We start from the raw sequence: 27,412 nt of genomic DNA on the forward strand, positions 1-27,412 counted from the left end.
GTGCAGGACCACATTAGCAAGCACAAGTGGTAAAATCGGAGTACGATGTTATAGTTCTAGAAACATCACCATGCTCTTGGATAGGTGCACACAAAATTACTCCCTTAGTGTTAATAGCATTTTGCAATGACAGAGAATATTGGGATGGGGGAAGAGTCCCAAAAAATGTTGTATTTGGCCCACACAGTGAAATATGAAAACAGTATTCAACATTCCTTGCATACCACATTCTATTCATATCACAAACTATTTGTGTGCTTTTATTGTCTAATTTTTTAACTTCTTTCATTCCCTCTTTTTTCTTTCCATACAATGCAATTCTCCTTAGCCAAGGGTGCCACCTTCTCTCAGATTTCTGCCAATGCTGCTATGTTACTGACTGCTAAGAGGTTCCTCAAAGTGAGCCAAGCTGATTCTCCACACGAGCCTCCCCTCTCCCTACTTCATCTAACTCTATCAGGATACCTTCTATTCCTTTCTCCCTCATGTACTTATCCAGCTTCCCCTTAAATACATCTATGCTGTTTGCCTCAACTACTCCTTGTGGTAGCGTGTTCCACATTCCTACCAGTCTTTGGGTAAAGAAGTTTCTCCTGAATTCCCTATGGGATTTATTAGTGACTATTTTATATTTATGACCTCTAGTTTTGGGCTCCCCCACAAGTGGAAACATTTTCTCTACGTCAACCCTATCATTGTCTTAAAGATCTCTATCAGGTCACCCCTCAGTCTTCTCTTTTCTAGAGAAAAGAGCCCCAGCCTATTCAATCTTTCCTGATAAGGGTATCCTCTCAATTCTGGTATCATCTTTGTGAATCTTTTTTGTACCCTCTCTGATGCCTCCATATCCTTTTTATAACATGGAGACCAGAACTGTGCACAATACTCCAAGTGTGGTCTAACCAAGGTTCTATACAAGTTTAACATAACTTCTTTGCTTTTCAATTCTATCCCTCTAGAAATTAACCCTAGTGCTTGATTTGCATTTTTTCTGGCCTTATAAACTTGCGTCGCTACTTTAGTGATTTGTGTATTTGTATCCCCAGATCCCTTTGCTCCTCTATCCCGCTTAGACTTTTTATAGATATATGAGAGTGCCTCTGCTATCTCCTCCCTAAGTTCTTTCAATTTTCCATATCTTGAACCCAATACAGTATAAAGCATTAACAACTCAAGTATAGAAAAGATAACCCTCTCTTTACAATGCCCTATCGATCACTCCCAGCTTACATTATGCACAGTTTAGAAGCAGGGTCCTTCTACACTCTTCAACGTTGCTCCAGCCCGCCTCTTGGATGATACTTTAATTTCCCATGACAATGAGATTAGTTTTGGATTGCTCTGGCAAAGTCTATGCACGATAGCCTGGTTGGCCTCTTCCATGCTATAAATATCTATGGTTTTGCCAAAGGTAGTCTATCTCCTTCGCCCTTCCAAAAAGTATACACCTCACCCCTTACCAGCATTTAGGAAAAAAGAATGAAGAGGAAGGTTGGGGAAGTTGCCATTTTTAACACATTGATAGTGAAATAGTGTCTACGAGTTGTTAAGCAGCAGAACATGAAGCCAGTGCTCTGTGGTCTCGAATTCCATGTTTTGCACTGGTGACCATCACTTCCAATTTTACACAAGTGATATTGCAGTTTGTCAGTTGCATCCAATGAGTTAAAAGATGCTCCCTTACCCTCATCTTGGGAGAAGGTCTTTCCAGCACGAGGGTCAAACAGATACTCACCCGTCGCCAGCTCGAAGGCCTGTATACGTAAAAAGAGACAGACGCCATTTCCTGTTTGCGTACTAATGGCGTGAAACCCAATAAAATTTCACATTCAGTAAGTTATAGATTGTAAAACAGTGAAGGTAATAGAGCCCTGAGGGGAGAACTGGAAAAACATTGGCGGCAAAGTGCCTGAAGGATCAATATAAGTAGCCTGTGGAATTCTCTGTTGTTTCTTGAAATTTAGAGGAGAACAGTATGCTGGGTTCATAGATTTGCTCCACCGTGGAGTGATTCTCCCTCCAATTTTCTTTACCTAAGATGGACTTGTCTAGAGCAGTCTCTACAGAGAGAGAAGGCAAAGGAGGAGAGGGTAAGTTTACCTCAAAATTCTGTCTTTTGCACCTCTGTCATCCACATCAAAAGAAACAGAGGCAGAGACCAGATCAGCTGCACTTTCCTCAGTCAGAGAACTGTGCTTGGCATGAGATGGGTCCAAGTTTACCGCCAATGCCTGGCTTTGTTGCCACGGCATCATGTGATGTAAGAAAAGACATTAGGATCACTATCACATTGCTCACTGTAGCTGGCTCTGTAAAAATGTAATGGATTGGATCAATTTCCAAATGTGTTTACCCTAAATAATTTTAAATTAAATCTAAAAAGTAATGCATATTTTGAAATATTATTTTCCTTTCCCTGATTTTCTTTATTCATTTTCCCTCCTCATTAGATTTCGGCACACATTGCATCACTCGTCACACAAAAATCTGAGGAGAAACTTTTTCCCTGTTGATGCTACTCTGAGCTTGTCACTAGGAGGTTGACGAAAGCAGCCAGCTTAAATCCACCTTCAGTTTACCCTAATTCCCTCCTTGTGAGGAAGTGCTTTGCCTCCACTCAGCACCTCTCCTTCAGGGTACATCTGAGATCAGGGGCATGATTTTAGCATGGAGTCGGGAACTGAGTGGGTTGGTAGATAATGGCGAAGAAAACCCAGAAGTGAAGTGAGCACGCTGAATTCTGTGATCGCAACTCAATTGAAGGCAATTGATTTCATTTCCAGATTTCCCGCGTGATAGATAGCCAGACTGATAGGCTGGCTGGTGGTCGTAAAGAAGGGAAAACAGCCGGAAATAGGAGAGGAGTGAGGGAGAGATCGTGGGCTGTGGAGGACATTGGGGGAGGGATGGGGGAGGGGTCTGATGCTGGAGGCAGTTGTCGGTGAGGAGGGGGTCTCGACCATGGGGGAAGGGGGGATCTCGATCATGGGGAAGGTCATGACCATGGGGGGTCTTGACCATGGGGGAGGTCTCGACCATGGGGGGGGGGGTATCGACCATGTGGGTGATCTCAACCATGGGTGGTGGTCTCTTGACCATGCGGAGGATCTTGACTATGGAGGGGGATCTTGATCACGGGGAGGGGGTTCTCGACCGTGGGGGAAGTCTCGACCATGGTGGTGGGGGTCTCGTACATGCGCGGTATCTCAATGATGGGGGGGGGGGGTCGAACATGGGGGGGTCTTGACCATGGGAGAAGACTTGACTATGGGGGAGGTCTCGACCATGGCAGGTCTCGACCATGCGGGGGATCTCGACCATGGGGGGGTGGTTTCAACCAGGGGGGAGATCTCACCATGGGGGGAGGAACGGTCTCGACCATGGGGGAGATCTTGACCATGGTGGGGGGAATCTCGACCATGCAGGGAATCCGACCATGCGGAGGACCTCGACCATGGGGGAGCCTCGACCATGGGGTGGTCCTCGACCATGGGGGGGATCTTGACCATGGTGGGGGGAAATCTCGACCATGCGGGAGCCTCGACCATGGGGGGGGATCTCGATCATGGCGGGAATCGGACCATAAGGGGGTTCTTAACCATGGCGGGGGGGAATCTCGACCATGCAGGGGATACCGACCATGCGGGGAATCTCAACCATGGGGGGGGGGGGGAGGGGGGAGTCTTGGCTTGAATGCTGGTTTAATATCCCAATTAGCAATTTCTGAGATGGGGTGAATAAGAGTTTTTGATCCTACGCCAGAATTTTTGCTCAGTGAGTGGATTTTTATTTTTATTTTTTTGCTCAGTTGAGTGGGGACAACGTTTATTATTCTACCAGGGGATGTAGAAAGTGATGCAACGGTGGTGCTGCAGGGCAGATATTTATTTTCATTGGCTGCAGTTCTTGCTACTTGATCTCCCATGGCATTGCACATGGGGAGTCAAAACCAATGCAACTTTTCACGTCAACCAAGGAAGATATTTGAACCCAGATAGGGAGGGGAGGGGTGAGAGAAAGGAAGAGAGTGAGAACAGTGAAGGCAGTAAGGGGGTGATGAAGGGTAGGGAAGGGGGAGGAATGGGGAGGGGAGAGAGGGCGGATAGAAGGTGAGGACAGGGGAGGGTGGGGTGAGGGAAAGATGAGGGGAGAGGAGGATGGTAAGGGAGAAGAGAGAGAGAAAATTAAAGAGGAAGAGAGGAATAGAGAGGAAGCAGGAAGAGGGGGGAGGGAGAGAAGAAGGTGAGGTAGAGAAAGAGAGAAGCAATTTCATGATCAGTGCAATATAAGTAACATTCATTTTTTGAACTTCCTAACAACACTAGCATCAGCATTAAAAGATGAAAACCATAATGGATGTCCCTGGCAGTTGTATTCCGCTGCAAACGGGAAATGTGGTGGATTCAATCAAAGGGCCATTGCTGATGGAAGACTCAGCTGAGGAAAGAGAAGGATCTTTAGAACTCTGGTGTTGAAAATAGATTTAATGGAGCAGATATGACACAGAAGGAGAAAATTAGAGAAAGGGATGAAGTATTTACTGGAAGTGGGGTGGGAAGAAACACAATCCAAATAGTTGTGGGGGTCCGAGCTTGTAATAAATATCTATGGAAAGCCTATTGACAATGATGGAGAAAGAGAAAGCCAGTAAAAGAAGGGGAGAGATGGAGCATATAAAGGCAAATAATGGATGAGAATTGGAAACACGTTCGGAGTTCTATAATTTTTATTAGCAAAACAACCAAGTTCTTATAAAATGTTATGATTCTTTCAAGTAATTTGACTGCAGAATCTTCCAATATTTCAGATGTAGTCATCATTCTTAAAAATATAAGCTTGTGCACACACTCAACATTGATTCAGGATGTTAACAATTAAGTATTTTCAGTTTATTTAATTCAATTGAGTGATGGCTGGAAGAGTGAATAGAGACCCAACATGAACAACTCTCAGCCAAACATTTGCCTGAGAGAACTGAGATACCAGGTGCAATCCCTGAGCTCGTCGTGAGATGTGTCAATCACTGGTTTAAAGGGCCTAATCAATTTCTGCATTAGTCTCTCCCCTGTTTCACTAGCGAGTTTTAGAAATTATGGAAAACCTGTGCAGGTAAGGTAAAATTCGTTCCAGGTTCAGAATCCACAAAAAATTAAGTACCTCAACTGTTTAAATTACCTACATTGCCCCTTTATCAAACCAGCCGCCGGCATTAATAGGGGTGTACGGAGCATCCAAACTGCAGTAGCCTCACCTATGTTGCACAGTAAAGAGCAACATCAAATGGCATGTCACGGACCTTGTAAAGTTGGAAGCTTGATATATTTATTACCATACAGGCTGTGCTCCATATGTCAGCAGGAGGCCCATATTCAGCACCGAGGATAGCCTCCAGTGCACGGTACTGTCTGGTCTGGATGTCTTCTGAAACATGCTTAAACTGAAACAAAGTCAAGAGAGGAATGATTTACAACCTTATAGACAACCTTGTTTAGTGCCAAATATTCTGCAGAATGGTAAATAGAGTGATTTCAGCATTTTGTGAGTGGTTCCGATGGCTTACAGAATACTGGATATCTGAATCTGATTATACTTTATTATCACACACCCATGAGTCAAGTAGAGTATAAGTAAGATGCATAGTGAAGCTCCCTGTGCAGTGTTCCTTGAAGCAATCCCAAGCAATGTAACCTCACTTATGTTGCACAGTAAAGAGCAACATCAAATGGCATGTCACGGACATTGTAAAGTTGGAAGCATTGCTATACTTATTACCATACAGGCTGTGCTCCACATGTCAGCAGGAGGCCGTATAAATCATAAGGGCTGATAATCCAATGGCCAGACCTGTTGCCTGAGGCCTACTCTGCACCTGATAGCCTATTTAGCACCTCATTTCTATCTATTTTTATACTATCCAATATCTCTACTCCCCCCTCCTCTACTGCGACATTAACTTCATCCTCTTCTTTTGTGAAGACAGATGCAACATACTCATTCAGTATCACAGTTATGCCATCTGCCTTCACAAGAAGATTTCTTTCTTTGTCCCTGATCAGCAACCCCCCTCATTTCTTTAACTCTCCTTTTACTTTTTATATGTTTATAAAAGATTTTTGGGCTCCCTTTTATGTTACCCACCAATCTTTTCTCATATTCTCTCTTTGCCCTTCTTATAGCCCTTTTCAATTTCCCCCTGCACTCTCTGTATTCTACTTGGTTTTCTACTGTATTCTGTACCTGACATTTGTTATAAGCCTCCTTTTTCTGTTTTATTTTAACCTCTATTTCCTTTGTCATCCAGGGAGCTCTAGCTTTGAGCCAGCATTTATTGCCCATCACTAATTGCCCTTGAGAAGGTGGTGGTGAGCCGCCTTCTTGAACCGCTGCAGTCCATGTGGTGAAGGTTCTCCCACAGTGCTGTTAGGAAGGGAGTTCCACGATTTTGACCCAGCGATGATGAAGGAACGGCGATATATTTCCAAGTCGGGATGGTGTGTGACTTGGAGGGGAACGTGCAGGTGGTGCTGTTCCCATGTGCCTGCTGCTCTTGTCCTTCTAGGTGGTAGAGGTCGCGGGTTTGGGAGGTGCTGTCGAAGAAGCTTTGGCGAGTTGCTGCAGTGCATCCTGTGGATGGTACACACTGCAGCCACAGCACATCGGTGGTGAAGGGAGTGAATGTTTAGGGTGGTGGATGTGGTGCCAATCAAGCGGGCTGCTTTGTCCTGGATGGTGTCGAGCTTCTTGAGTGTTGTTGGAGCTGCACTCATCCAGGCAAGTGGAGAGTATTCCATCACACTCCTGACTTGTGCCTTGTAGATGGTGGAAAGGCTTTGGGGAGTCAGGAGGTGAGTCACTCGCCGCAGAATACCCAGCCTCTGACCTGCTCTTGTAGCCACAGTATTTATATGGCTGGTCCAGTTAAGTTTCTGGTCAATGGTGACCCCAGGATGTTGATGGTGGGGGGTTTGGCGATGGTAATGCCATTGAATGTGAAGGGGAGGTGGTTAGACTCTCTCTTGTTGGAGATGGTCATTGCCTGGCACTTGTCTGGCGCGAATACTTCTTGCCACTTATGAGCCCAAGCCTGGATGTTGTCCAGGTCTTGCTGCATGCGGACTCGGACTGCTTCATTATTTGAGGGGTTGCGAATGGAACTGAACACTGTGCAATCATCAGCGAACATCCCCATTTCTGACCTTATGATGGAGGGAAGGTCATTAATGAAGCAGCTGAAGATGGTTGGGCCTAGGACACTGCCCTGAGGAACTCCTGCAGCAATGTCATGGGGCTGAGATGATTGGCCTCCAACAACCACTACCATCTTCAGATGCCCTATCTTTCCTCCTTATGGGAATATGCTTGATTTGTACCCGAACTATCTACACCTTGAAGGCCTGCCATTGCGCATTTATTGTTTTCTTGGCCAATCATTGTTTCCAGTCCACCTGTGCTAGATCCCTTCTCAAATCACTGAAATTATCTCTTTCAGTTGGATATTTCCACCTTTGATTTTTCGTTGTCCCTTTCCGTAACTACTTTAAACCTAATTATATTATGATCACTATTATCCAGATGTTCTCCCACTGAAACACACTCCACTTGCCTTTCTTCATTCCCTCAAACTAGATCCAGCACTGCTTCCTTCATCATTGGGCTAGAAACATACATAAGAAAGTTCTCCTGTACATATTTTAGGAATTCTTCACCCTCCTTGCCCTTTACACTGCTTTTTTCCCAGTCTATATTAGGGTAATTGAAATCCTCTACTATTACTGCTCTATTATTTTTACATTTCTCTGAAATTTGTCTACAGATTTGCTCCTCTATCTCCTTCTCACTATTTGGGGGCCTATCGTAAAAACACCCAGCAGTGTAACAGCTCCTTTTCTGTTCTTTAACTCTAACCAAATAGATTCAGTCTTTGAACCCTCTAGTATATCATCCCTCTGTAGAACTGTAATATTATCCTTGATCAATACTGCCACCCCCACTCCTTTCTTTTTTTCTTCCCTATCCCTCCTGAATACACTGCCAGGAATGTTTAGTTCCCATTCCTGCCCATGTTTAAGCCAGATCCCCGTTAGAGCCATTATATCACAAACCCATGTGACAACTTGTGCCTGCAGCTCATCAACCTTATTTGTAACACTCCTTGCATTAACTCACATGCATTCCAACACCATGCTAGTCTGCTTTGCTTTTTCCCTCCATCTAATTCCTGCACTTTCTACACTATTCTTTATTCCTTTGCTGTTTGTCCCTCCTCGTTTTCTATGCATTTTGCCTCTCCTTTCTGCTGCTACATCCTGGTTCCTTTCCCCCTGCCAAATTAGTTTAAACCCTCCCCCACCGCACGAGTTAACTTCCCCGCGAGGACATTGATCCCAGCCCTGTTCAGGTGAAATCCACTATAAAATCCAGTATTTGAGCAATCTGTCTAAAAACCATCTCAGTAATATTGCATCCCAACATTCCATTACTGAATGGAACTCACCGTCCAGCAGCCACTTCCCAGGTCCACAATTTTTATGCTTATTTCTTCAGCATGTTTAGGATCCAAAGGGTTCAGAAGTGATTGTTCTGCTTGGATTACCTCTGAGAATAATGACAAAATTCCACGTCAGCTCAAAGGAGATTTGAAATCTCTTCAGATTTGACACATTCCTTAACATTATTGTCATGTCCCTGGGGAAGGAGGTGGTGATATGAGTTTGGCTAATGCTGGTCCATAGATGGATGTATTTTGACCACTTTATGCCAGTAATGCAACATGAATAAACAACTGGAGGAGGGAAGCTACGAATTCTTCATTTGTGGAAAACCAAGCTGTATAATGTAGCTTTGTTTTATAAAAAACTGTCCATTATAAAATTAAGGTTCAAATTAAATCAGGTATTTTATGATTTTTAGGAATATTGATTGAGGTGTGTTTTTTGGGAAAGCTGGATGGGGTGTGTTTTTTAGGAATGTTGTATGCTTCCTCCATGCATTTCACTACCTGATGGTCTCAGAATTGCTTCATCCTCTCCCTGTTGCACAGAAGCTGCCAATCCATTGAGGTACTGTTGGTTGACACACAGAAGGATATTCTCTGGTTTTATATCTGTGTGCAGGATTTTGCATTTGGTGTGTAGATAGTTGAGACCTTGAAGAACCTGTCACATGCAAACAGAGAGCAGCCAATCAGCCAAAACACTTAATTTGCATTGCAAATCAGAACTGGGTGATCAGCCAGTCAAATTCTTCTATTGTCAGCTGTGAGGTCTCTTTCATAAAGAGTAGAATAATCAATCTTTTTATTATTTTATTCCCCTTACCACCTCACTTTAGGCTCACACAGTTCTCTGGCTTGGAGGAAGAGACAGCTATCATACTCCCAGCTCGTTAACTCTCTATCAGGAAAAAGGAAAGACTTGCATTCATTTAGTGCATTATTACATCATCAGACTGTCTCAAAGCATTTCACCTCCAATTCATTACTTTTAAAATGTCACTGTTATTTTATAGGTAAATGCAGTAGCAAATTTGTACACAGCAAGGTCCCACCAACAGCAAACGAGATGGATGAACAGTTAATCTGTTTTTGATAGTTTTAGTTGAGGGAGGAAGGCTGGCCAGAATACTGGGAAAACTCTTTGCCCTGCTTCAAATAGTATAATGGGATATAAAACATTTTGCACTGTCTCCTAGTCTGATCGGGACATGGTAGTGTAGTGGCTATGATACTGGACTAGCAACCCAAAAGTTGAAACTTCAACTCACACCATGGCAAGTGAAATTGAATTCAATAAATCTGGTAATTTTGTGGCACCAGAAAAAAAATCATGAAAGATGCCGGATTGTTAAAAAAGGCAACTAGTTCACTAATGTCTTCCATCAGGACAAACAAGGGCAACTAGGGATGGACAATAAATGCGGCATTGCCCACATCTTGACAGCAAATTTTAAAAAAAACTCAGGTGCCAGTTAATCAGAAGTTCATGGTTCAAGCCCACTCCAGGAGTTGAGTCCAGAATCTAGGCTGACACCTCAGTGGATAGCGATGAGTGGAGCAGGAGCCGGGCCTGGTTTAAAAAAAAAATAAAAAATAATTCCTGTGGAGCCAGGAGGAGCAGGAGTGCTCCCCCGACTCCACAGTACTCCCAATCCCCCCCTCCCGCCGCCCCCGACCCCCCCCCCCACCAGTTGCTGCGCAAACGCCCCATTCCACACCCCCCCCTCCACCCCACTTACCATCAGGCTGCTGCCAGTAAGGCAAGTGGCCCGATATTCAGTTTGTTAAAATGGGAGAGCTGCCTGTGGAGGCAGCTCACCCGAAGAATATTAATGAGGCCTGAGGCCCAATTTCAGGCCGGATTCTGGCTTCCCGGTTGGGGCATGAGCTCAACAACCATTTCAGGCCTAAAAACAGGCTTAAAGGAAGTGTCTGTGCCCCTAGACCAGCCCTCAATCTCACCTGTTGGATAATCTTCTTGACACAAATCATGGGCAGTCCCTGCCGCTTTGACCTGACAATCCATCGATGAAGATGGTCACCAAGCAGTTCAATAACCAAGCAGACATCTGGGAGAAGAGTTAAGGGTTGTTACAAAATGTTTAGTCAATCCTGACCAAATAGGAGTAATGTTATGAAGAAATACAAAAGACTTGTATTTATATGATGCCTTGTCACATTTCTCAGAAATATCTCAAGGCACTTCACATACTATGAATTACTTTGAAGTGCAGCGATTGTTATCATGTAGCCAAACACAGCAGACATTTTGCACACAAGAAGATTCTATAAACCACAATGAGATGAACAATCAATTAATCTGTTTTTGCTGTCAATGGCCAAACACAGAGTATTCTGCGCTCCTCTCCAAATAGTACCATGGGATCATTAACGTCCATCTGAATAGGAGGACTTCAGTTTAACATCTCACTTGAAAGATGATACCTACAAGAATGCAACACTCCTTCAGTACTGTATTGTAAACGTCAGTTTAGTTTATGAATTCAAACTCCTGATTTGGGACTAGAACTCATAATCTCAAAACCAGAGGCAAGAATGCTACCAGCTGAACCAATTTCACACTGCTCAAACTAGAGATTACTAAATCATTGAGCTAGGCCTGAAACTGACATTTTCAAATCTGCGCTCATAGTACATTGATAAACATCCATATTCTCAAAAACCTTCACCCCAGGCCCATTCATAAAAAAATCTACATTCTCAAATGCCCTTTGTACACAGCTCATTCATAAAGCTCTAAGATTTCAAATAACATCATTCTCAACTCACTTATTAAGGTAATCATGCTCAAAATACTCTCGTCAGCTCATTCATGAAAATCATGTACCTCTTTCAACTGGAGATAACAGGCCACTGCTTCCGGAATTCTGCCTCTGCGGCTAAATAAATGTTTGCAAAGAAGGCCAGAAGAGTTGCTTGGATAAACCCGTCCTCATATTTCTCTCCCTTTGAAGAAATAACTGGGCTGTGCTTAACAAATTGTGACATGACTGAGATCAGGAGCTCACTGTATGGATAATTGGTGAACTTCCTATTCTGGCAGAAAATACTTTGCAGTAGTCATTAAATATATACGAATTAAAATCATATTTCAGTGTGCCATATTTAAAATATATCAATATCTTCCAGATGTAGATTGAAAGGATACGGACACCATGCAAACCAACTATTAAAAAATCATCCAATAGCTGGACAACTCGCTCTTTATCTGGGTCCTTTGAACTTTTCCATCTCACCTGAGAAAATAAATAATTTTTTTTTAGAAGGAAGTGATGTAAAGCATAAATAATTTGCTGATAACCAATACATTCTTTTGATTATTTCATTGTGAAAGATCCTGGCACTCTATGCTGGGAGGGTGTTAGAAAATCCTAGTTTAATTTTTGTAAATTCCTTGATGGGGGTGGGAGGATGGAAAGAGTCGAGACATCCTTTTGGAACCAATTAGGACAGAAGTGGATTGTTACATATAATGCGATACAACATCCTGCTTTCGTAATTCCTGCAAGATTTTCTGATGAGGGATTACATGATTCCAGGGTATTTATGTAATATTGAAGGATTACAATATCCTGTCCAGTCCATTGTGAATCTCCATAGTCCAATCATACTTTAAATAAGAGAGAACTAGCTGTTTGGAACCTCCTGCTCATCTGAAAGGGCTTGGGCCAAGAAATTGGACTTGCGCCCGAAATAGGTACCAAGTCAGTGTAACGCTTGCTTTGCGTGCGGGTCCACGGCAGCCTGAGGTCCAATTGATATTTGGCCTTGGGCTTCATTTGCATTAAACAGGCGTGCTGCAGATGCCAGTCGGGCATCCCGATGCAGCTCGCCAGTCAGAACTTGACCAATTCCGGCTGGCTCCAATGCCGAGCTAGCCGGAATGTCGTGGGAGGGTGGGAGGCGGAGTGGGGGCGGTGAAAGGGTGGGGGTGAGTCCAGGCTGGCAGCAGCCCACAGTATTTTGTGGAGCCAAAGGAGCCCCTCCTGCCTCCTCAGAAATGTAACTATTAAAAAGTTAAAGGCCCCGATATTAGCAGAGCGACGGGATGGTAGCGGGAGGGCGATTGGGCGCGTGGCAAACCCGCATGAACCAAACTTACTGTTTCCAATACGATCGCACATTGATTGATAGTGGTTAACATCCTCTCCGGGTTTTGCGCCCGGCAGCTAGCCTGATTGACAGGCTGACTGCCATCAGGAGCTGCAATGCAAGGGGTGGGGGGGTGCGAGAAAGAGAGAGAGCCAGACGTCATCCAGCGCTGGAATGAAAGACTGTGGGGGGGGGGGAGAATGGAAGATCCGGCAGTGGACTGGAAGACCGGGGTGAGGGGGGGGAGAGGAGGGGAAGATCTGGGAGGAGAGGGGATGATCGGGGGGGGGGGGGGGGGTACAGGGGAAGATCAAGGGGAGAGAGGGGAAGATCGGGAGGGTGAGATCGGGGGGACATCAGGGGGACATCGGGAGGGTGAAGAGGGGGACATCGGGGGAACTTCGGGAGGGTGAAGAGGGGGACATCGGGAGGGTGATGAGGGGGACATCGGAGCGGGAGACAGCGGACATCAGAGCAGGTTTCAAAGGTAGGTGCATTTAGTGTTTTCACTTCATTGCATAGTTTTTTTATTTAACGTATTTAGTTTCTTTTTCCCTGATCTGGCCCTTAATGCCTGGTTTCACCAGGCGTGAATCAGAAGCGGTGGGCAAGCCGCCTTGATAAGTTAAAAATCTTTCTAACCCCTTCATCTGTCACAGGTAAAATTCCTTAAGTACCTCAATGAGGTACATTTGGCTCTTTAACCGTTTTCGGGTTGCCCGCCGCACACAGGTGGGTCCCTGGGAAACTCGGAAGCCAGCGGGTTGGAGCCGGCTTCCAAACCCGAATGGGATTTGCACAATTTTCGGAGCCCCCCGGCCCCCAAAGCACCTGCATTTGCCTCCTAAAATCACCCCCTGCAAGGACAGCTGTTTAGGCCGCTCAAGACTCAGGACAACTGGCACATGCTTTTCCCATTTGAATTTCAATTGGATGTCCTACAACCACCGCTTGGACTCCAATTTGCATGAGCAAGGCGCCTAACGCCTGTTTCAGCCAGGCACCCCGTACATCTAAAAGTCACCAGTATCCAATTTGGCAGCCGGCACACTTTCAGGGGAGATCGAGCACGGGAGATCACAACCTGAAATTTGTCCTCCTATCCTATATTTTATGTCCAAAAAACAGGCAAAAAGTGTGTCTCCCGCTTTGCGTCTGCATTCGATTTCTGTTGAACTGCAGCAATGTACCGTACAGCAACGTTATGAAACAAATCTAAGTATTGGATTATGTCAACTTCTATTCCATCTCTGCGGTAGTAATATAAAATTTAATCCCCGCCACTCTCCCCAACAAGGCTGAAGGGAGATCTCAAGGACAAGTCACCCACAGTCACTTTGCGCATCTCCTTGCAGCAGCTCTACTCAATTCATGATGTCATTGGAATGAATCTTGTGTTATCACCGGAGAAGGAAACTCACATAATTTCACATACTTGCAGACTGCCTCCAAACAGTAGATCTAAAGAATTACACACTGAAACAGAAGGAGAATTGAGGCACAACAGTACCTGTACAAATGTAAAACAACCGTGGAGCACTCAGATGAATGCACCTTTTTCTTAAAAAAGGCGATTGTTACAGGGATTATAATGCAATGTCCTGACAGCTCTAAGAAAGAGAGCCTCAACATCGGTGTTCCTTTTAAAAATCAAACATAGTGCCAGGCTGAACTAAACTTTTTACATACATTGGACTGCTGGGATTGGCCATGTCAGATATATATCACCGAAACAGTCCTTTTGTGGCCAGGAGAGCAGATATGGCAGCTTTCTGGCTGCAAAAAGTTGGAATTTCCTTTCTCAGATGGGAGAAATTATATTTTAAAAATGTTATTGTGTTTATGCGGGCCTTGAAAGTATTATTTTCAGTTTCTTTTCTCTTGCCAGCTCTCTTTGCCCTTTCCATGAATCTATTGGCTGCTTGCTCAGATATGCTTCCCGAGATGCCAGTCACCTTATGCGGTGCCTTATCCAAGTGGCCACACGGCAACCTCGACAGTGAGGGTGTGATTTTCAGCTGCCGGCCGCCTGTTTCTCACCTGAAAACTGGGGAGGGGCCACCTTGCTCACCCCATTGACGCCCAAGACCCACCTGATGCAGTTTTCAGGTGGGCCTGTAAATGGGTGAGCAGCTCTGCCCGTCTATTTCCGGTGGGAGGCTGCTTAAATATGTAAATCAGGGTCCTACATTGGCTGTAGGACCTTGATTGCAATTTTTGGGTACAAATGCACAAAACCTGCGCCACACATGCTCCTCCCATTATTAACAGGCATTGAGCGGACTAATCAATGGCTTAAAGAGGTCACTGGAGGCTGCTCGAAAACACAGCCCAGGAAATGTTTTATTTTATTTTTGTGGGGCCAGGAGGAGAAGGAGTGCTCCTCCTGGGTTCACAAAAAAAGTCCAGCCCACTGCTGGCCTGTGCAAGGCCCCCTCTCGGATTGCCTCTCTCTGGGCAGAACCGACCTGTCGGCGGGCTCAGTATGGGAGCTGGCCCATTCCCCACCGTTTTTCATTTAAAAAAAAAGAACTTTTTATATAGTGCCTTTCACAACCGCAGGATGTCCCAAAGCACCTTAAAGCAAATGAAGTACATTTGAAGTGTAGTCACTATTGTAATGTAGGAAATGTGGCAGCCAATTTGCGCACAGCAAGATCCCACAAACAGAAATGAGTTAATGACCAGGTAATCTGTTTTAGTAATGTTGGTTGAGGGATAAATGTTGGCCAGGACATTGGGAAGAATTCCCCAGCTCTTCTTCAAATAGTGCCATGGGATCGTATACGTCCACCTGAGGGCAGACGGGGCCTCGGTTTAACATCGCATCCGAAAGGCAGCACCTCCAACAGTGCAGCACTCCCTCAGTATTGCATTGGAGTGTCAGTCTAGATTTTGTGCTCAAGTTTCTTTAGTGGGACTTGAACTCACAACCATCGTTATGTTTGTTTAGCACTTCTGTAGGAGGTTACTCACACATCTGAGAAGCCTGATCTCGTCCTGGGCTGCCTCTGTAAATCTCCTTGCACTCTTTGCCACTTTTACTGCCACAAATTTATTTTTTCTGTTAAATGAAACATATCTGCGTTAAGCTTTCTTATAAAACAACTTGCATTTGTATAACATCTTTAATCTAAAAAAAAAATCCCAGGGCACTTCACAAAGGCTTAGGCAATTCCTTAGATAATGAAGCAATCCATGCCCGCATATAGCAAGACCTAGACAACATCCAGTTTTGGGCTGATAAGCAGCAAATGACATTCAAGCCGCACAAGTGCCACGCAATGACCATCTCCAACAAGAGATGGGGATCACCATTGACCAGAAACTCAACTGGACCAGCCACACAAATGCCGTGGCTACCAGAGCCGGTCAGAGGCTGGGTATTCTGCGGCAAGTGGCTCATCTCCTGTCTCCTCAAAGCCACTTTACTGCCTACAAGGCAAAAAGTCAGGAGTCTGATGGAATGCCCTTAGCTTGCTTGGATGGGTGCAGCTGCAAAAACACTCAAGAAGCTCGACACCATCCAGGATAAAGCAGTCTGCTTGATCAGCACCCGATCCACCAGCTTAAGCATCCAACCCTCCACCACAGGACTACCCATAGGATGCACTGCAGCAATTTGCCACGGCATCTTTGACAGCACTTCCCAAACCCGTGACCTCCACCACCTAGAACGACAAAAGCAACAGGTGCATGGGAACACCATCATCTACAAGTTCCCCTCCAAGTCACACACCATCCTGATTTGAACATATATCGCCAATTCTTCATCGTGACTGAGTCAAAATCCTGGAACAGCATTGTGGAAGTACATTCACCATATGGACTGTAGAGGTTTAAGAAGAAAATTTACTACCATTTTCTCAAGGTCAACTAGGGATGGGCAATAAATGCCAGCCTTGCCAGCGTCACCCATATTGACTTCAATGGAAATAAAAATTGGGAGAGATGTAAAACGGGTTGCCGACTTGCTATCACCCGTTTTACACTATCGCACAAAGTCAAGATCTACCCCCTTGCCTCCTTCAGTGTTTCCTTCATCTTAGAACCTACAGACTTTCAAAACCCAAGTTTGACATAATCTAATCATTATTTTCTGATTTACCTCATCTCTTTTCAACCTTAGTGGCATCCTGTACTATGGGCCTTGACCATTCATTCTGGTTTCTCAATTTAAAAAAAACGTAGGCCTCACTATTAAAGCCAACATGAACAAGATTGGTTACTTACAGCAGATCCCAGCAAAGCCACACTGTTGAGTAATAGCCCCACCCCAATTTTCTCACCACTTGGTATCTTCCATTAAAAATGTCCCCTAATTTCACTGGATGGTAGCCTCCTGTAAAGACAAATTTGTCAGTCTTCAGTTTTATATCAAGGAATGATGTTAAAGTAACCTGCAAATGTATACCTCCCTCACACGCGTGCATATACGTCAATTCATGGTTTCATGCCCTGAAATTGAGATTCAGGATATGTTAAGAACAGTTTTATCTCATTAGTAATTAAGGTTTAATCCTGTAGTGCAGCAAAGGGAGCAGAAATATTACTAAATGTGGGTTGCCAGACCCAACACAGCTATTTTCTTCTATATATTTAAAAATGATTTCTCTACTGAATGTCTTGTCCATCATGCTTCCTGTGTAATACTTCAGCATCAGTTATGTAAGATTTTGTTGCAAATTTTCACTTCATTGAAATTTGCTTTCACAAAAAAGTAGTAAATCACAACTAAATAGATATATAATGTACTAACCAGCATGTAGCAAGCAGGAATAAAAACTACCAATCAACAATTTCAATAAACTTCCAATCAAATTATCAACAGTCAGCAACAGATAAAAATACCAAGGAGCAGAAGGGAATAATGACATCATGTCAAATATTGTTTTGCAAATCTTGTCAGCTGCTCCACTAAATTGAGGATTTATTACAGGAAATAAGATTTGTAACATTACAAAGATATAAAACAATTACAACATTTACAGAAAATGATTAAACTTACCTATATAATAGCATCTTCTGTTTTTCAACTACCTTTAACAACATATTCTGTCAGAGGACTGTGCCTGTGGATTGGGCTCATGGAGTTTCCCAGAGTTATCAACGTCAGCTAAAGAGACACAGCAAGGTCGCAGGTTGCAATACATGATATACATCTGCGCCCACAACCCCAAATCCTTTTTTCTGATTGACAGAAAGACTGACCATTCATAGATAGTACTGTAGAACTTTCTGTCTGTAAGCCTGGCTCCTCCTGTGCATCACTGGATGGAAAATTTGAGGACTGAAGACTGGAATCCATGGATCTATACAGAGGCTATAGGACAGGGTCAAAGCTCAGAGTGAGTCTACCCGATGTCTGACATGGTGCAACACAACTAGGGGGACAAGCAGCTGAAACTGCTAGAGGACTGAGCATTTGGCATTCAACCGGCAATGCTTCCACTAGCAATTGGGGTCTAACTTAAATCAATATTAATGTGGTGAGCTTTGAGTGCACGCCCTCCTCAGGGATACTGTAAGTATAAGTTTTCTCCTTTCCTTCAATCCATGCTGCCCAAATGCCAGTAGTGGAGGGATATTGAGGCATACTATACATGGAGGAGAGAAAAAGAGTATAAAATATTAAGGAATATATTGTCAATCCTGCTGGTTACACATTTAACAGATTGTTGGTTGAGGAATGGTGCCAGGGTAGAGGACATCACAGAGAGCGTGCAGAACATTCTGCAGGGGAAAGGGGAACAGCCAGAAGTCTTGGGCCATGTGGGTACCAACGACATAGGAAAGAAAAGGGATGAGGTCCTGCGGTTAGATTTCAGGAGCTTGGGAGGAAGTTAAAAAGCAGGACCTCAAAGGTGGTAATCTCTGGACTACTCCCAGTGCCAAGCGCTAGTGAGTACAGAAATAGGAAGATAAGGCAGGTTAATGAGTGGCTAGAGACATGGTGCAAGAGGGAGGGCTTCAATTCTTGGGGCACTGGGGCCAGTCCTGGGGCAGGAGGGACCCGTTCAAGACTGACGAGTTGCGCCTCAACAGAGCTGGGACCCAATGTCCTCACGGGGAGGTTCACTAGTGCTGTAGGGGAAGGTTTAAACTAATTTGGCAGGGGGATAGGCACCAGTATGTAGCATTAGAAAGGAGAAACAAGGTGCACAAAGGATTGGGAGAGACAGCTAACACTAAAGTATGAAATAGTACAGAATTAGGTGGGATCAGATTAAGAGAGAATATGAGAAGGTCTAAGATAGGTTTAGAATGCACATGTGTAAACACACAAAGTAAATAAGGTGGTAAATAAGGTTGGTGAGCTGCAGGCACAAATAGCCACATGGGAATGTGATGTTGTGGCGATAACGGAGATCTGGCTCAAAAAAGGGCAGGATTGGGTACTAAGTATTTCTGGATACAAGATATCCAGGAAAAATAGGGAAGGGAAAAAAGGAGGGGGTGGTAGCATTTATTATGGAAAATATTGCAGTGCTGGAGAGAGAGGATATCCTTGAGGGGTTCAAGGGCAGAATCTATTTGGTTAGAGTTAAGAAACAAGAGAAGCGCCATTACACTACTGGGTATACTCTATAGGCCACCAAATAGTGGGAAGGATATAGAGGAGCAAATTTGCAGGGAAATTACAGAGAGGTACAAAAACGGTCCAGTAGTGATAATGGGGAGTTTCAAACATCCTAATATAGACTGGGATAGTAATAGAGTAAAGGGCAAAGAGGGGGAGGAATTTCTGAAGTGCGTTCAGGAGAACTTTCCTGATCGGTAGGTTTCTGGCCCAACGAAAAAGGAAGCATTGCTGGATCTGGTTCTGGGGAATGAGGTGGGCCAAGTGGAGCAAGTGTCAATGGGGGAATCATGGTATCATAAGGTTTAGATTAGTTATGGAAAAGCTCAGGGTGCAATCTGGAGTAAAAATACTTAATTGGAGGAGGGCCAATTTCAGTGGGTTGAGAACGGATCTGGACCGGGTAAATTGGAATCAAAGATTGGAGGCAAAACTGTAATCGAACAATGGCCGGCCTTTAAAGAGGAGATGGTTCGTGTACAGTCTAGGCACATTCCCACGAGGGGGAAAGGTAGGCAACCAAAGCCAGAGCTCCCTGGATGATGAAAGAGATAGACAGTAAGATGAAGCAGAGAAAAGGGGCGTATGACAGATGTCAGGTTGATAATACAAGTGAGAACCAGACTGAATATAGAAAGTACAGAGGAGAAGTGAAAAAGGAAATAAGAGGGGCAAAGAGAGAATATGAGAGTATTAGTATGAAAGTATGAGAGTATGAGAATAGACTGGCGGCTAACATAAAAGGGAATCCAAAAGTCTTCTATAGGCATATAAATAGTATTCGGGTAGTAAAACGAGGGGTGCAGCCAATTAGGGACCAAAAAGGAGATCTACTCATGGAGGCAGAGGGCATGGCTAAGGTACTAAATGAGTACTTTACATCTGTCTTTACCAAGGAAGAAGATGCTACCAAAGTCACAGTAAAAGAGGAGGTAGTTGAGATACTGGATGGGCTAAAAATTGATATGTAGGAGGTACTAAAAAGGCTGGCTGTACTTAAAGTAGATAAGTTACCCGGTCCGGATGGGATGTACGGGTGGAAACTGCAGAGGTGCTGGCCATAATCTTCCAATTCTCCTTAGATATGGGGGTGGTGCCAGAGGACAAGAAAATTGCAAATGTTATACCCTTATTCAAAAAGGGGTGTAAGGATAAACCTGACAACTACAGGCCAGTCAGTTTAAACTCGGTGGTGGGGAAGCTTTTAGAAACGATAATCCGGGACAAAGTTAACAGTCACATGGACAAGTGTGGATTAATAAAGGAAAGCCAGCACGGCTTTGTTAAAGGCAAATCGTGTTTAACTAACTTGATTGAGTTTTTTGATGAGGTAACAGAGAGGGTTGATGAGGGCAATGCGGTTGATGTCTATATGGACATTCAAAAGGCGTTTGATAAAATGCCACATAATAGGCTTGTCAGCAAAATTGAAGCCCATGGAATAAAAGGGGCAGTGGCAGAATGGATGCGAAATTGGCTAAGTGACAGGAAATAGGGAGTAGTTGTGAACGGTTGTTTCTCAGACTGAAGGAAGGTATACAGTGGTGTTCCCCAGGGGTCGGGATTGGGACCACTGTTTTTTTATATATATATTAATAACGTGGACTTGGGAGTACAGGGCACAATTTCAAAATTTGCAAATGACACAAAACTAGGAGGTGTAGTAAACAGTGAGGAAGATAGTAATAGACTTCAAGAGGACATAGAAAGGCGAGTGGAATGGGCAAACATATGGCAGATGAAATTTAGCGCAGAGAAGTGCGAAGTGATACATGTTGGCAGGAAGAACGAGAAAAGGCATATAAACAAACGGTACAATTCTAAAGGGGGTGCAGGAACAGAGAGACCTGGGGGTTTATGTGCACAAATCTTCGATGGTGGCAGGACAGGTTGAGAAAGTGGTTAAAAAGCATACGGGATCCTGGGCTTTATAAATAGAGGCATAGAGTACAAAAGCAAGGAAGTTATGTTGAACTTTTACAAAACACTGGTTAGGCCACAACTGGAGCATTGTGTCCAATTCTGGGCACCGCACTTCAGGAAGGATGTGAAGGCCTTAGAGAAGGTGCAGAAAAGATTTACTAGAATGGTTCCAGGGATGAGGGACTTCAGTTACGTGGATAGACTGGAGAAGCTGGGGTTATTCTCCTTACAGCAGAGAAGGTTGAGAGGAGATTTGATAGAAGTGTTCAAAATTATGAAGGGTTTAGATAAAGTAAATAAAGAGAAACTGTTCCCATTGGCGGAAGGGTCGAGAACCAGAGGACACAGATTTAAGGCAATTGGCAAAAGATCCAAAGGCGACATCAGGAAAAGCTTTTTAACACAGTGAGTAGTTATGATCTGGATTGCGCTGCCTGAAAGGGTGGTTGGTGGAAGCAGATTCAATCGTGGCTTTCAAAACGGAATTGGATAAATTCTTGAAGGGAAAAAATTTGCAGGGCTACAGGGAAAGGGTGGGGGAATGGGACTAACTGGATTACAAAGAGCCGGCACAGGCTCGATGGGCCGAATGGCCTCATTCTGTGCTGTAATCATTCTATGATTCTATGATGAATGCAATATTTGCAAATCTATCCCCGGTGCTGCATTAAGGCAAGTGCTCCTTGAAAAAGAATATATGTTTATTACTTGAGTCTGTAATCTGGAAAGCCTTGACACTCAAGTAACTCACCAGTGCAGTATTCTGCTGGGTCCTCCTGCCCCTCAGCTGACCGCTGCTTTGACGTATTGAGAACTTGGCTGGTGAGTTCTTTTCCAAGAATATCCTGCTCTTTATACTGAGACCTGAAATAGCAATAAAAGATAATACTTCAATTATCTCATCTGGCGCTGCAAAGGTGGTGACTGGGAGAAGATTAGTGCAGGATTCTGAAGATGATGTCAGTGCAAGATTTCAGATGATGGGATGCTGGAAGCATAACAAGTAGAGAATTAAATTCTTACTTTAGTTTCTGGCAATGTAGAATATACACAAAATACAATTTTGTGGGAGTGAAGTCTTACACTTCATGTCACTACAGTCTTACACTGTACAATGTGAAGTCACATACAACTTAATACCTTTAATATCCCTACAGCATAGATCAACAATGCACCAAAGTGCTGTGCAATAAAGAGGTAGGTAATACACAAAAAACACAATCAAAAATCAGTAACTTGTGTATGTCTCATATTTCATGTAAGTCTGATCTGTCTGTGGAAAGATGCATAATGCTGAACATTCCAGGCCAATCTACTCTCCTGTCTGAAGAAGCATGTGTGGCACTTTGTCCCATTGCATTCTGCTGTCTTGGCCGAAAGAACATGTTTGGTGGTGACCGATTCAGAGCATTCCACCCTCCTAGCTGGAAGGTACATTTGCAATGCCAAGCATCCAGGACATCCTATACTCATGAACATAGGGTGGCATGTAATGCTGGAACATTACACGCTCTCATCTAGATAAAAATGAGGTGATAAGTATCCTAAGTTGCTCCATTCCTGTCTGGAGGATGCCATGCGATGCCGACTATTTCAAGGTCACAAGACAGATGCAGATGAGGAAGGCAATCAACCAATCTCAGCTCATCCATTAAGATCAAGCCTGCACCCCCACACCCCACCACCCCCCCACCCCAATCACAGCATCCAACAAAATATCCGAGTTTGTGCCTTTACTGTGTTCTGAAGTCACTCCACAGATTGATCATTCTTTGTGTAAACAAATTCCTGACATCAATCCTAAATTTGCCTTTCTCCAATTTGAACCTGCGTCCCTTATCCTGTTGCCATGGTTTAACTGTTCCTGGATTTACCTTTTCTACACTGTTTAATATCTTATATACTTCTGTAACAGCCCCTCTTTGTGACTTCTTTCAAGGTTAAAAAGCCCAAGTTTCTCTAGTCTTTCTTCATAACTACAGATCACCAAGTCTATCTTCTCTGGTGAATGGCATGGTACTGAATGTCTCACTCTCCTGTCCTGCAGAAAGCATAAGTGTTGAGTATCAGCCATGGCTACCTGAGTACAGAAGAACATAGAATCATAGAATCATAGAAAGGTTACAGCACTGAAGGAGGCCATTTGGCCCATGGAGTCCACTCCCCCGCCCTTTCCCCATGGCCCTGCAATTTTTTTCCTTTCAAGTACTTATCCAGTTCCCTTTTGAAGGCCATGATTGAATCTGCCTCCACCACCTCCTCAGGCAGTGCATTCCAGATCCTAATCACTCACTGTGTAAAAAGGTTTTTCCTCATGTCACCTTTGGTTCTTTTGCCAATCACCTTAAATCTATGCCTTCTGGTTCTTGACCCTTCCGCCAATGGGAACAGTTTCTCTCTATCTACTCTGTCTAGACCCTTCATGATTTTGAATACCTCTATCAAATCTCCTCGCAACCGCCTCTGTTCCAAGGAAAACAAACCCAGCTTCTCCAGTCTATCCTCAAAACTAAAGTCCCTCATCCCTGGAATCATTCTAGTAAATCTCTACTGCACCCTCTCTAAGGACGTCACATCTTTTCTGAAGTGCGGTGCCCAGAACTGGACACAATACTCCAGTTGTGGCCTAACCAGTGTTGTGGCCTATAGTTTTTAAAAGGTTCATCATGGCTTCCATACTTTGTACTCTATGCCTCTATTTATAAAGCTCAGGATTCTGTATGCTTCTTTTACCCGCTTTCTCAACCTGCCCTGCCACCTTCAATGATTTGTGCACATATACCCCCAGATCTCTCTGTTCCTGTACCCCTTTTAGAATTGTGCCGTCTACTTTATATTGACTCTCCTCATTCTTCCTACCAAAATGTATCACTTCGCATTTTTCTGCATTAAATTTCACCTGCCACGTGTCCGCCCATGCCAACAGCCTGTCTATATCCTCTTGAAGTCCATCACTATCCTCCTCATTGTTTACTACCCTTCCAAGTTTTGTGTCATCTGCAGATTTTGAAATTGTGCCCTGTACACCCAAGTCATTAACGTATATCAAGAAAAGCAATGGTCCGAGCACCGACTCCTGGGGAACACCACTGTACACCTCCCTCCAGTCCGAGAAACAACCCTTCACTACTACTCTCTGTTTCCTGTCCCTTAGCCAATTCTGTATCCATGTTGCTACTGCCCCCTTTATTCCATGGGTCACAATCTTGATGATAAGCCTACCATGTAGTACTTTATCAAACGCCTTTCGAAAGTCCATATACACCACATCAACTGCATTGCCCTCACCAACCCTCTCTGTTACCTCATCAAAAAAACTCTATCAAGTTAGTTAAACACAATTTGCCTTTATCAAATCTGTGCTGGCTTTCCCTATTCAATCCACACTCGTCCAAGTGACTGTTAATTCTGTCCCGGATTATCGTTTCTAAAAGTTTCCCCACAGCTGAGGTTAAACTGACTGGCCTATAGTTGCTGGATTTATCTTTACACCCTTTTTTGAACAAGGTTGCAACATTTGCAATTCTCCAGTCCTCTGGCACCACCTCCCGTATCTACGGATGTTTGGAAGATTATGGCCAGTACCTCTGCAATTTCCACGCTTACTTCCCTCAGCAACCTTGGATGCATCCCATCCAGACCGGGTGACTTATCTACTTCATGTACAGCTAGCTTTTCAAGTACCTCTTCTTTATCAATTTTTAGCCCATCCAGTATCTCAACTATATCTTGCTTTACTGAGACTCTGGCAGCATCTTTTTCCTTGGTAAAGACAGATGCAAAGTACTCATTTAGTATCTCAGCCATCCCCTCTGCCTCCATGAGTGGATCTCCTTTATGGTCCCTAATCGGCCCCACCCCTCCTCTTAGTACCCGTTTACTGTTTACATGTCTGTAAAAAAACTTTTGGATTCCCATGCACTGATGCTTGTTCAGTTCTTCAAGTGGAAGGAGAAGGCACTGAGCAAAGAGGCTTATTCAAAAAGCAAAGAAAAGAAAAAAGTTGAAAGAAAGTAAAACCCTCAACATATGTTGAGTTTTATAGCAACTCTGCACCCCCACAAAAAAATACATTTTATCATTCATCAGTGTACCAATTTTATTTTTTCAATGAGCAATTTGTTGCTACAGAAACTATTTTTATCTTGGTGACTGGGCAAGCCATCAGGAATCGGTCTCTATGGTAACCTTCCCTTCCTAAGTGATAGCAAAGCTTTTAAAGCCAGGAGTTACTCAATGAAGTCTTTGAAGAACAGCCATCTTCACTTGGCAGCAAATAAAACAAAACTCTTTGAACCATGGTACCTTCTGTCATTGTAATGAATGCAACACAAAGTATGATAAATAACCACAAGTAAGTTACAAGATAGTTACAAATCACGGGCTTTGGTCACAATTGAGGTGATAATTTGATATCTTAGCTCAAATTATTTTTACCACCATCTTAATGCGAACAGCTGAAAATTGAAACTCATTCAATCCCTTCAGTCATTTACTGCATGAAGTTTGGTCATAATCATTTTATTGGTTGAATCGATCTATCCCAGTGCCTCTGAGTGAGATTGCCATCTTGTGGAGAATTAGGGGCTGTTTTGTGCTGTGAAATTGGGTTAAGACCACCCAAATTAATGCATGGGATTTCCACATCTGGCAGAAAAAAAGGAGACTATCATCCTTTTAGTCTGGGTCCCAATGATTTAGCATACTGTTCTTTCACCTCTGGGACCAGGTTCCAGACAAGAAAGTACTGTATGTGAAACTGTTGAAGCAGTATTTTTTAATGAAATTACTTATCCATGTCTTAGAGGGCAGGCAGGTGAACTGTTTCCTAGGTAACTGCAAGAGTGATTTGAAGTGGCTTGCTTTTTGCAGGGTTGGGCAGCCCATTGGCTAATATTGCAAATGTCCCCCGATGTTGCCTGATAAGAACCAGTGGCATTGAAGTTCAGTGCCATAGTAACTTTTACTGCCAATGGCAGTGCAGTGCCTTTAGTAGAGGTGGGGTCCAGTCTCTTGTAGAGGTGGGGTCCAGTCTCTTGTAGAGGTGGGGTCCAGTCTCTTGTAGAGGTGGGGTCCAGTCTCTTGTAGAAGTGGGGTCCAGTCTCTTGTAGAAGTGGGGTCCAGTCTCTTGTAGAGGTGGGGTCCAGTCTCTTGTAGAGGTGGGGTCCAGTCTCTTGTAGAGGTGGGGTCCAGTCTCTTGTAGAGGTGGGGTCCAGTCTCTTGTAGAGGTGGGGTCCAGTCTCTTGTAGAGGTGGGGTCCAGTCTCTTGTAGAGGTGGGGTCCAGTCTCTTATAGAAGTGGGGTCCAGTCTCTTATAGAAGTGGGGTCCAGTCTCTTGTAGAAGTGGGGTCCAGTCTCTTGTAGAAGTAGGGTCCAGTTTCTTGTAGAAGTGGGGTCCAGTCTCTTGTAGAGGTGGAGTCCAGTCTCTTGTAGGGGTGGGGTCTAAACTCTGGTAGAGCTGAGGTCTAACCTCTAGTAGAGGTGGCGTCCAGTCTCTTTTGAGGTGGGATGCAGTCTCTTGTACAGGTGGGGTCTAACCTCTAGTAGAGGCGGGGTCCAGTCTCTTGTAGAGGTGGGGTCCCGGTCTATGGCAAGCAGGTGATACAATTCAGTTATTGCCTTGTGAGAGAAGCACAGCTTTCTCAAGCTTCATGAGTTGTGATATTCATGTAGGACCGCCTCGGTTTGTATACACAGGAGCGTGGGTACTGCGGGTGGGAGACAGATGATGCCTATGGCGTCTAATCAGCCTGCATTGTTCCTTCTGATCCTCTTCCTATTCAATGCAGTGGAAAAGGGGGATGTTGAAGGGAAATTGCGTAGTTTCTCGAGGTGCAAATATCACAAACAAAAAAAAAGAATAGGAGAAACACTGAAGCAACCAGCAAAGGGGAAATGGCAGAAACAGAAACAAAGAAAACAAAACGGGTCTTCAGCAGAAAACCATAAAGTAAATTTTGAAGGTAGCCTTCAACTCCCCTTCTGCCTGTGGCCAGCCCCTAACAACCCCTAGTGCCTCTTTTATACTGGAAATCATTTCAAGAAGCAGGCCACAGGCATTGAGGAAGGAAAATACAATGCTGAACATCGAATGCAGACTTAAATAAGATTAGCAGGCGACAGGCAGTATTTCAGTGGGTGCTGCAAGCTGGCCACATCACAGGCTGAGGAAACTTGCAGTGGGGGTTTTTAACAAGTGGGAATACAGCTACACCTCCACGACCTATTTTCCTCTTCCAACTGCTCTGAATTTGTTCAAAAATGGGCAAGAAAATCCAGCCTAATGTTTTGAATATATCCTG

General features: G+C 44.1%; 1 protein-coding gene across 2 annotated transcripts in view; it reads right to left on the reverse strand.

The window, feature by feature from the left end:
- The window catches only part of LOC137334380 (SRSF protein kinase 3-like), a 36,253-nt gene that overhangs the window by 3,284 nt on the left and 5,557 nt on the right, over window positions 1-27,412 (reverse strand). For both annotated transcript variants that reach the window (XM_067999095.1, XM_067999096.1), the window contains exons 4-12: window positions 21,862-21,974; window positions 16,841-16,949; window positions 15,584-15,671; window positions 11,664-11,751; window positions 10,457-10,563; window positions 8,999-9,155; window positions 8,495-8,595; window positions 5,330-5,437; window positions 1,685-1,754 (exon numbers count right to left, since the gene is read on the reverse strand). In XM_067999095.1, the coding sequence (XP_067855196.1) occupies window positions 1,685-1,754; window positions 5,330-5,437; window positions 8,495-8,595; window positions 8,999-9,155; window positions 10,457-10,563; window positions 11,664-11,751; window positions 15,584-15,671; window positions 16,841-16,949; window positions 21,862-21,974 (941 nt within the window). The remainder of the gene's footprint in view (window positions 1-1,684; window positions 1,755-5,329; window positions 5,438-8,494; window positions 8,596-8,998; window positions 9,156-10,456; window positions 10,564-11,663; window positions 11,752-15,583; window positions 15,672-16,840; window positions 16,950-21,861; window positions 21,975-27,412) is intronic.

Source organism: Heptranchias perlo, chromosome 17, assembly GCF_035084215.1.
Source record: "Heptranchias perlo isolate sHepPer1 chromosome 17, sHepPer1.hap1, whole genome shotgun sequence".
NCBI classification, from domain to species: Eukaryota; Metazoa; Chordata; class Chondrichthyes; order Hexanchiformes; family Hexanchidae; genus Heptranchias; species Heptranchias perlo.